The sequence below is a fragment of the Macrosteles quadrilineatus genome, unplaced genomic scaffold (assembly GCF_028750875.1).
Source record: "Macrosteles quadrilineatus isolate MER2022 unplaced genomic scaffold, UCM_ALF_1.0 Scaffold_8__2_contigs__length_117827958, whole genome shotgun sequence".
Classification (NCBI taxonomy): Eukaryota; Metazoa; Arthropoda; class Insecta; order Hemiptera; family Cicadellidae; genus Macrosteles; species Macrosteles quadrilineatus.
The window spans coordinates 38,624,324-38,634,121 of NW_026542601.1; the positions used below are offsets into that span (position 1 = coordinate 38,624,324).

General features: G+C 32.1%; 1 protein-coding gene across 4 annotated transcripts in view; it reads left to right on the forward strand.

Annotated features, from left to right (window-relative positions):
* The window catches only part of LOC128999220 (lethal(2) giant larvae protein-like), a 60,422-nt gene extending 54,650 nt beyond the window's left edge, over positions 1 to 5,772 (forward strand). For all 4 annotated transcript variants that reach the window (XM_054425613.1, XM_054425611.1, XM_054425615.1 and 1 more), the window contains one exon: positions 2,021 to 5,772. In XM_054425613.1, the coding sequence (XP_054281588.1) occupies positions 2,021 to 2,028 (8 nt within the window). In that variant the 3' untranslated portion in view covers positions 2,029 to 5,772. The remainder of the gene's footprint in view (positions 1 to 2,020) is intronic.
* Positions 5,773 to 9,798: the final 4,026 nt, after the last annotated feature.

A 9,798-nucleotide genomic window follows, 5' to 3' on the forward strand; every position in this document is an offset into this window, starting at 1 on the left:
CAATGGGCGCAATAGTATTTGTCTGCGTAGTGCGTTCGTGTGTGTGTGTACTGTGTAGACACAAGACAGACGGCACGACGATTTAGACAATACGATTCCTAATCGACGCTCGATTGTGGATTGAATTGATGTTTAGTATTTAATATGTTATTTAAAATTGTAATAACAGAGTATACTAACGATCAACAAATTTAAAATTAACAAGTGTAAGTTACCTACAACAACCATGAACTAGACATGAAAAACGAGCTTCATAATTTACAATGGGATGAGAAGGCTACTTGTGTTTAGTCTATGGTTCAACCAGCTTACTTGGAAAATAAACAACCGTGTAAACCTTATTTTGTTTGCTTTAAATGAAATTTTACTTTAAAAAAAGGCGTAGCATATATTTTTGTCGTGGTAAAAAGTAGGCCTATCGATACAATTTTTTTGTCACAGCATCAGTACTTTCGTCTTGAGCTTACTCCAAATATATTTCAACATCCGTGATAATTTTTCTTTTTCCTTCACTCATCTAAAATAACATACACTTAATGCAAATTTTTGGACATGGACGACTTTGTTTCGGCTATTACGCAAGTAGGTGCCTATTACCTAACATAAAATGAGGATATGGTTGAGGAAGTAAGGTTTAAATAAATAAACTAAATAGACAAAAAAATGTATTTTCATTTTATAGAGGTTGGAATTTCTTTATTTCTTGATTAGCGGCAGGGGAAACTGTTATACAGTACGATAAAACAGTTTCTTCATGGTCGGCTGATTGAAGTGGTAGCAACAACCAGTGTAGTGTGTGGAAACATTGGACTCATCCCTACTTGTGTTAGTTTGTGATTTTGTTTTATGTTTCAAGTGAACAACCATAATGGATGAGGAATCCATCGATATCCAATATAGGCCAAATAGGATTTTTATTATTTGTTTTTGTCATTTATCGTTATTATTAACTTATGCAATGTACACCTAAAGATCTCGTTACCAAATTCCTGTTTTGTTTGAATATTTTAATTTGTTCAAACATAAATATGACAGAGTTGTCTGTTATTTTATGTCCTCGTTGTAAGATACTAACTGAGAAAATATTTATTAAACATAAATAACTGTAGAATATTATTCAATTTTTCATAATACAGAATTTTAACAGAAAATATAAAAATCACCAACTGAAAATCTTGCTATACCAAGGCCTGGTCATGAATGATACATTACTAATGGTGGGGGAAAAAGGAACCAGTGATATAAATAAGTAAACACAATCATATATCTTTTTATTTTTTATTACATAAATTATATTTTTTGTAGGCTTACATTTTATTATAGATACATAACATGCTGCCTAAGTTGATCTCGAACTCAATTGAACTTAAAAACTCTTCAATAGAATATTCGCTTGTAAATAATTGATATTCGGGATAGTAAAAATTTATTTGATTCGATTTGAACCTAAAAATCACTATTCGCACACCCCTACTACAAAAGGGAACTAAATTTAAGTTAAGCTTTATAAAATGTCAATATACAAAAGTATAGGCCCCTGTTTCAGAATTGCAGGTTTGAAACTAATAACTTTATTTACAAACATGTATAATAAAGTAAATTGAAAAATCTTAAAAAATGTAGTCCTTAAAGAACTCTTGACTATAAAGTTTTAATTAAATCCAATGTAGGAATGGATATACAACTAATTCGCTTAACTAAAAATGCCAGGCAGTTTATTAGACTCGCAAAGTTCACAACACAAGTAATTAGATATTTGACCCTTTTAGGAGGAAAAAACTGGTAATCTTTGAACCAACTAAATCACTCTTGTAATTCAACTAGTATTTTACTCTGTCAAACTTATTTAAACCTTTCAAACAATGCCAGTATTCTCACTTTTGAGTTGTGTGTCCATTTTTTCTTAGTGTATTCCTTAGCCAATTGCTCTTCCATCAACCAATAAAATATAGGATGTATCTTTATCAAATACTTTTTCCTGTAGGACAAAGTCCAACTGAAATGTCAATTCCGTTCACAGATGCGTAAAGCGCCGCTGGCCAAGATGGAGGATTTAGAACAGCTGGAGATGGCAGCCTAAACATTCCGCATGTTCCAGCATGTCTCAACACGTTCCATCTCGCATGGACTCGCCGGTGTGCTTGCAACCTACTCATGATATTCTGACAAATTTATATTTATTTAACTCAATTGTTTTACTATCACAGAAGACTTTTTACATTGTTTCCGTTCATGGGAAAGTTTTGTTGCTTGTGATTTTGATTTGGGTTTCATTCAACCCAGATGTTTTCTCTGTTTTGTCTTCCTGGAAGATTATTTTTCGTGTAAATTGATAAGATGAAATTTTGTACAAGGCAGTTTGAATTGAATGCGATATTGTATGTTATAGCTTTTGGTGATAGGCTTTGTTCCTTAACAGTTGTAAAATCAACTGTCTGAAGAATTAACTTAATTTTTTCTAATTTTGATAGTAAATATCTGGGGAGTGTCTGTTGAACGAGAAACTTACAGTACTGATAATCTTAGAACAACTGCACCTTCTAACAGCTTTACCAAAACCCACGACCTTCCTCATAATTGTTTTACAGAAGCCGTGGTATCAACCCAACTGATATTTCCCAGCCTCTATAATCTACAAGAGCTTTTCAGGAAGTAAGGAATGTTTTAAAATAAAATAAAAAGTTTTCCTATCGCTGCATGGAAATGATCACTTTGCCAAACATGGAAACACTATCTCATTTCTGCTTTATTCATTCTCTCTCGCGTTTCAATTAGCTGATTCCACTGTTGGCGTTTCTACAAATCAATAACATCCGGTAAGCTAATAACATAACCTAAATGACTTTTATATACAGTAGAACCCCGGTTAACTGAAATAAAGGTGGGACAGCCGTTTTGGATGACCAATTTTTCAGTTAACCCATCATCTGCTAAAAATAGCCTATGTATTACCACGGACTGAAGGAAAAATTAATTTAAAACAATTCTATACAATACAGTGTTTTATTTCAGCTACAAAAATGTTACAATGTGTTAGGAAAGCCCCTTTCTAGAGAGAGGGGCTCAGCGCTACGCCTCGCTGTTTACAAGTATTAGTATTGTACTTTTATTTTAGCCCTGTATTAATTTATAGAACCGTTTCGGTTAACCCAGGTTTCAGTTAACCTGATTTCGGTTAACCAGGCTTCTACTGTGTACAAGTAAAAAGTTAATTATGTATTGTTATGATAAGTTAATTTGGCGATAGGAAAAATCCTGTATGTGTTGCGAGCACAAACATCCTTAAAGGCACTCAGCTATGGTTCTCAAGCGGCGATGACGTACTTTCCGCCTTTAATATCCAGAAAATTTGATATTCCACAAGAAACAGTTTTTACTAAATACATTACAAAGAGCGAATAAAATACTTCTTTTCTACATAGCTGTTAAACTCATTAAGGCATTTAGCAAAGCGGTGGACGAGCTTTGAAGTTCCTTTGTCGTAGAATTCCGCCGCCTGCAAGCTCAGCTACCCGGTGACGCACAATTGGAGGTTCTCCGTAATCTAGGCACTTTTTTCCTAACCAAGTCTTCTTTTCGGTGCACAAAACAAGAGAAAATCAATCGGAGCCAGGTATAGACTTTCTGGTGTGTGGATGAAGGAATATATCATTTTAGAATCATTGAAGTTGTGTGCAGTTTGATGTGCAAGATTGGGGTTTTGGACGTCAACTTTTGTTCGGCCATTTTGAAACTAAATGCACCATTTCTAGACAGAACTTAAATTTATTATGTTGTTTCTGTACAATTCTCACCCTTAGCAACAAATTTCTATAGGTTTTATTTTTAAAATGATGTCCAACAAAAACCGTATCACAGACGGTACCTCACAACTGGCGGGATCTTCAATTGCTGTACACTTCTTAAACTTTAATATTGCAACAATGGGCAGCATAACAAGAGTTCTGCTATGATGGCTTGGCTGGACCGTCATTGAGGAGGGGAACAGGTCTGTACCAAAAAGTGTGCGATCAGAGCACTCCCACCGGCGTCAGGGAGAAATACTCCTTACTTACTGAACAGCCCTTGTATATTATTCAGTTTTGTTACCTTGCATAAACTGTTCCCGTTTATCAGCACTTTATGGAATTGAATTGTTTAAATCCTAATAAATTTCAAATCTAAATAAGTAGCCTATAAAAGAATTTAACATTGTTTTATTGTATTTGCGTAAGACATTGAACAGAAATTGTTTGGTTCCTATTTGGTATCTCAGGTTTTTATTTTATACGTTTTTCATTCGGTTTTGTTACTTAATAAATTGTAAGTAGAGTCTGTTACGCCTTGTTGTATTTTAAAATTGATGTTTTATATGTGTTTGTGTTAAACTTTTATAGGGTTAAAAACTGTTTGTTGTTTGCCAGAAAAGAGGTTTAAAACTTTTCATGCTTGCTCCAAACTTAAAAACTAATTTGTTGAAGTTTGTCACTTTTTTATATCAGTTGGTTTTATATAAACATTAGGATATCGAGTGACAATTCATACATGAATTTTCCCGTTGTTTCAACTGTTTTTAAACTGAAGTGGTTTATTAACAACAATGACATTAATAACTTTTGCTAACAACAAGGAATAATTAAACATTTTGTACTTACATATCAGTTGTAGCTAATCATTTGTGATCAATGGTTATTTTTCAAAGAGTATTTTTGTAAACTGTTTCCAAATAGTGTAATAATAAAAAAAACAAGCTCATATTGATCTTGCCGTAGAGAGTTTGTCAGTCAGACAATATTGTCCCAGAGTCCCAGAGTACCTAGTTTAGATTTTGTACGACAGTAGATTTTGAGTCATAAAAAATATATGCACTATATTTTAAATGAAAATGCAATTTAAAATTCATCTCATTTTATGCATTTATTAAAATTTTAAACAATGGAATCCATTATAACAGTTATTTAGTTGAACTACTATCTTTTAAATACTAGTTCAACAATTTGTTTTCGGTAATTTAAACTTTTCAAATTATCTAATTTAGTTAAAATAGTCCACTATGGTAAAACATAAAATTTTAGAAATGTTATTAACATTTTTCTATTGTACTAGTTAAAGTGTTTTGCTAGGTAATTTTATAAAATTAATTTTAATTAGTAAAATCTAGTTTTTATAAATTCCGTTGATTTTCCAATATTTAATTTGTAACCCTGTGATTCTCATCTCAATTTTGTCTTCACCAGTATTTTGTATGCTAGCTTAAGCTTATTTAATTAAATTAATTTATATGTTATGTAGCGTTGATAAAATATTTGTATATTCGCCGCCGCTAAGGATAAGTTAAGGAGATTTTATATCAAGACAGTTTTATTTTGGTGGTGGTAAAAGTGCCTAATTTTAACCATTATATTCATGATTGCTAATACAGTAAATGGCAAAAACAGGCAAATTTGAGCAATTTTTCCTTAATTGTATGTTTTTCTTTGCATTTAAGTTTGATTGTAAACTTTAAATTCAAATCTAAATTGTAAACAATGACAAAGCTGTCTTTGTTATTTACATTTTTCCAATATAGTTAAGAGTTATATAGTTTTATGTCAAAAAATATTTTTAAAGCGAAAATTTGCCCTGTAAAAGCTAACTAACCGTGTGTGTAACTTTATTTTTTTACCATGTTATGTTAACACCCCATGCTATGAATAGACACATAAGTATGATTTATATTTGCTTACAACCAAGCAAAGTTTTGTCCACCTTAAAATAGAGATGTTTTTTAAATAAAGAAGCTAAATTATTTAAGCAAGTTTCATTTAACTACCTATTGAAATACTATAAGGCAATTTCTTTTTATTCCTCGTTTACTAAAGATATTACGTTTTCTTGTGAAAAAGTCCTGTCATGATCTTATCAAGCAAAAAAGCGTGAGCCAGAAAAGAACATTAAGGACAATTAATAGTGCTATTGACATTTTAGTACTGTAAGTATATTACTCCTACTTATTTAAAGTATTTTCTCTGTTTTGTTTTTTCAGCTCAAGGGTATTGTTGTTGACTAAATATTTCTCTCTTATTTGGGGTTTTAGATTTTACACTGTGTAATTTACTGTTAAGTTACGCAACGAGGGGTAGATGAGAGATTGTAGTATACCCCTACCATGATTGCCAATTAGGTAGTATACTTTAATTTGGAATAAACCCTATTAAGCTGGTACTAATATTATAAATGTGAAAGTTTGTGTGTTTGTTTGTTTGTTTGTTTGAAGTTCAATCACACATTAACTACTGGTTGGATTGTGTTGAAATTTGGTATGATGATAGCTCACATTCCCGATTAACATATAGACATATTCTTACCTCAAAAATCCTTTCAGGCTCCGCCCCAGCGGCTCTGGAGTTTCCCATGTTAACCTTATGAGTATTCATATTTAAAAGGAATTAAATAATTTTGCCAGCTGTTTCAACTACAAAATTTGTTTCTATGATATTCAATAGCATTAAAAGGTTATACGGTTTCCTACTGGGTGCAGCACCATTAGTTCTTTATACATTTATGACAACAGCTAATTTGAACCAAGCAGCAACAAAAACCTGAGTGTGAGAACTTTACTTCTTTCTATTGTTTAGGTGAAGTGGTAGAACATTATGGCTATGGTAGATGTTCTATATACTACAGTATGCCGTAGATTATAGTAAACCAAATTTTCTCAAAACGTGTCCTCTCTCATTGCAAATGCAAAGCACGAGTATTTAACTACAATAAGCAATGTATACCAACCCCGTACGAAGGACGGGTACTCAGCTAGTATGAGATAAATGAATAAGACGAAATAGGCCAACATAGTATATTGTCCAATCCTTTAAATCAATCAATACAGAACTCTCTTCCATAAATAAAATATAATTAACTTTTTATTACTACTGCAATTTCTAATAAAATAATAAATTAGTTTCACCTTGCTTTAATGAAATACTAAGTTAACTGGACTCTGGCATAACTAGTATGTATTATAAGTGGTTGATTTCTGTCTGAAAACAGCAAACAAATGCAATAATAACTATTCTTGACAATTTCTAATAATTAAATGTGGATTGAAGATCCTTACAATCATTAGTGGAAATGTGCTTTTCAAGAACAAAAACCTTACAGGTCTGAAACAAAGTAAAAATGATTTTAAGGATCTTCAATGCACATTTAATTATTAGAAATTGTCAAGAATAGTTATTACAGTAAACTCCCTCTTATCCGGACTCCTCGGGACCGAGGCCAGGCCAGATAACAGGTTTTCCAGTTAAACCGACGTCCCAAAACACTCGTTAAATTGGACAGTTTACTGTGTTGTGATATTCGACTTAAATTTAGGAGAGCATTGTATATGGACACGTGATCACTGGTCTCAAATCTTTCCCACGAGAACAGTCGTTTCAGTACCGCCCACTCCCTGCCAATCTAGTCCGGTTAAACCAATGTGCTGATAAAAATTGACCGGTTACAGATATGTCATTTCTGCCGAGTGTGGTCGGGTTAAACCGATGTCCGGATAAGAGGGAGTCTACTGTATTGCATTTATTTGGTGTTTTCAGACAGAAATCAACCACTTCTAGTACGTTCTAGTTATGCAAGAGTCCAATTAACCCAGTATTTCATTAAAGTAGGATCAAAACAATTTATTATTTTATTAGAAATTGTAGTAGTAATAAAAAGTTAATTATATTTTATTTATGGAAGAGAGTTCTGTATTGATGTAAAGGATTGGACAATATACTTTTTTGGCCTATTTTGTCTTATTAATTTAACTCACATCTACTATACCAGCTTAATAGGGTTTATTACAAATTAAAGTATACTACCTAATTGGCAATCATGGTAGGGGTATACAAATGGGTCACTCTTCTTTAAACTGGCTATCAACTAGGTCTACCAACCTACAAGGTAAAATACTCTACTATATTTCTTGTTGTGTCTCTACCAATGATTATAATTTATAAATATAATTTTTTTTGTCATTTCAAAACTGTTGATATTATTTTACCTCGGTACAGTACCTAGTTAGTTACAAATAGATTGTTTTATTTGGTCCAAGTAACTAAGAAAAATAGCCACAAATAAAATATATATGACCCATGTGCGATTGAGCATTATTGGACATAACATACTTTTAAAATGTTCAGGGGTGATAAACTCGTATCCACATTTTTGGATCCTGAACCAAATTAAAAGCACTAAACAAAATCTTGGCAATAAGAAAATCATGTGAGGTTCTGCAAATTGTTTAAGTTTTCATATCATTAACCAGGTGGATAGCACGATTTCAGTTTCATTTTAGATATTTGAAAGTTTTGTTAACATCACCACTAGTCCTGATCTCTGTATTTCAGTGTTTCAACCAAAATAAAAAGCACAATGCAGCCAACTGCTTCATTAATGTATCCCTAAATCAGAGCAAAGCAAAAACGATCAGCTGATTTTCCTTTGTTCTAAATTTACTTTCACTTGTATTTGCCCGCTACGTGTTTGTTTACAATTTATTTTCCCTACTGTCACCCGACAAAGTTGGCTTCCTTGTACTGTTTATTGTACAGAAAGCTGCTGATTGCTGCATATTTATACTTTGTCGTACGGTTTATACTTTGTCGTACGGTTTATACTTTGGCGTACATCAGGATTCCAACGAAACAACACAAAACAGCGTGGTTCTATTATGCACGTAATCCGTGTACGCTTGGAAATAGGTTGGCAACACTTAAAGATAATAATACTATGAGCAGCTGATTGACTATTATAACTACGATTTAACCTGTCATTTCGTGTTTATAGTTTCGGTATTTCTGGACTTTTTAAACGTTTTTAAAACATTCCTACGATCTTAATAAACAAGAAAATACCTTTAAAGCATTTTTTTTAGGCGCGGAAACCACTTCAAATTACAAAAACATAGGGAACTATGTTCTCAAGTCGCGGAGCACATTTCTTGCCTAGGAAAAATAGCGGAGTGATACCGACCGGGTACTACTTTCTCTAGGGCACCTATTTGTGTTGCCAGCTGAACCTAAAAACGTGTTGTATAGTGTTTGAAAGACTAATTACTTTTATGCTTTATAGTGACTGTAGGAAAAATATAATGTTTAACACGAGTGCAAAAGGCCTTTGCTGCACTCAAGATCATTCCACAAACATTGCTCTCTACACAAATAACTATATCAGCTGTGTTTACAGTTTAACAATGCAAATAAAAACAGTAATAGGCATAAGCTAGTTTTCTGTGTTTTAGCTTGTAGCATAGATAAAACATACTCCCTTGTTTTATCTATGCTTGTAGTGTGTGTTTACTGCATAATGAACATAGCCTTGAAATTGAACTTATAATTTAGATTTTCTTATTTAGGTTTACTGTCGACTTTGATCTTTTATTTTTGTATTAAAATAATGTTAAATATGAAATATAATAGTTTTGATTTTACTGAGGCCTGTTATTTTGAATGTGAGTATTTGTGCATTGTAATGTAAACTTGTAAAAAAAGTGAATTTCTGGCACTTGCTGTAACGCAAAAATAAAATTTGGTGTTCATAGATTCAAGATTCAAATAGTCTTTATTCAATATATAACATATATGAAACATACATGTATCTGAATAGAGTCAAAATCTATATACAAATCATACACATTAAAACATATAAATCTACGCAAATGTCCATTATGAAAAATAAATGGAAATTCAAATGAAATATTTTGTTTTATCTACAAATTCTTGTAATGAATAAAAAGGATTTTTTACTAAGAAATCTTTTAAAAGTTTTTTGAATTTTTTTAAATTTGTCTCCTGCCGG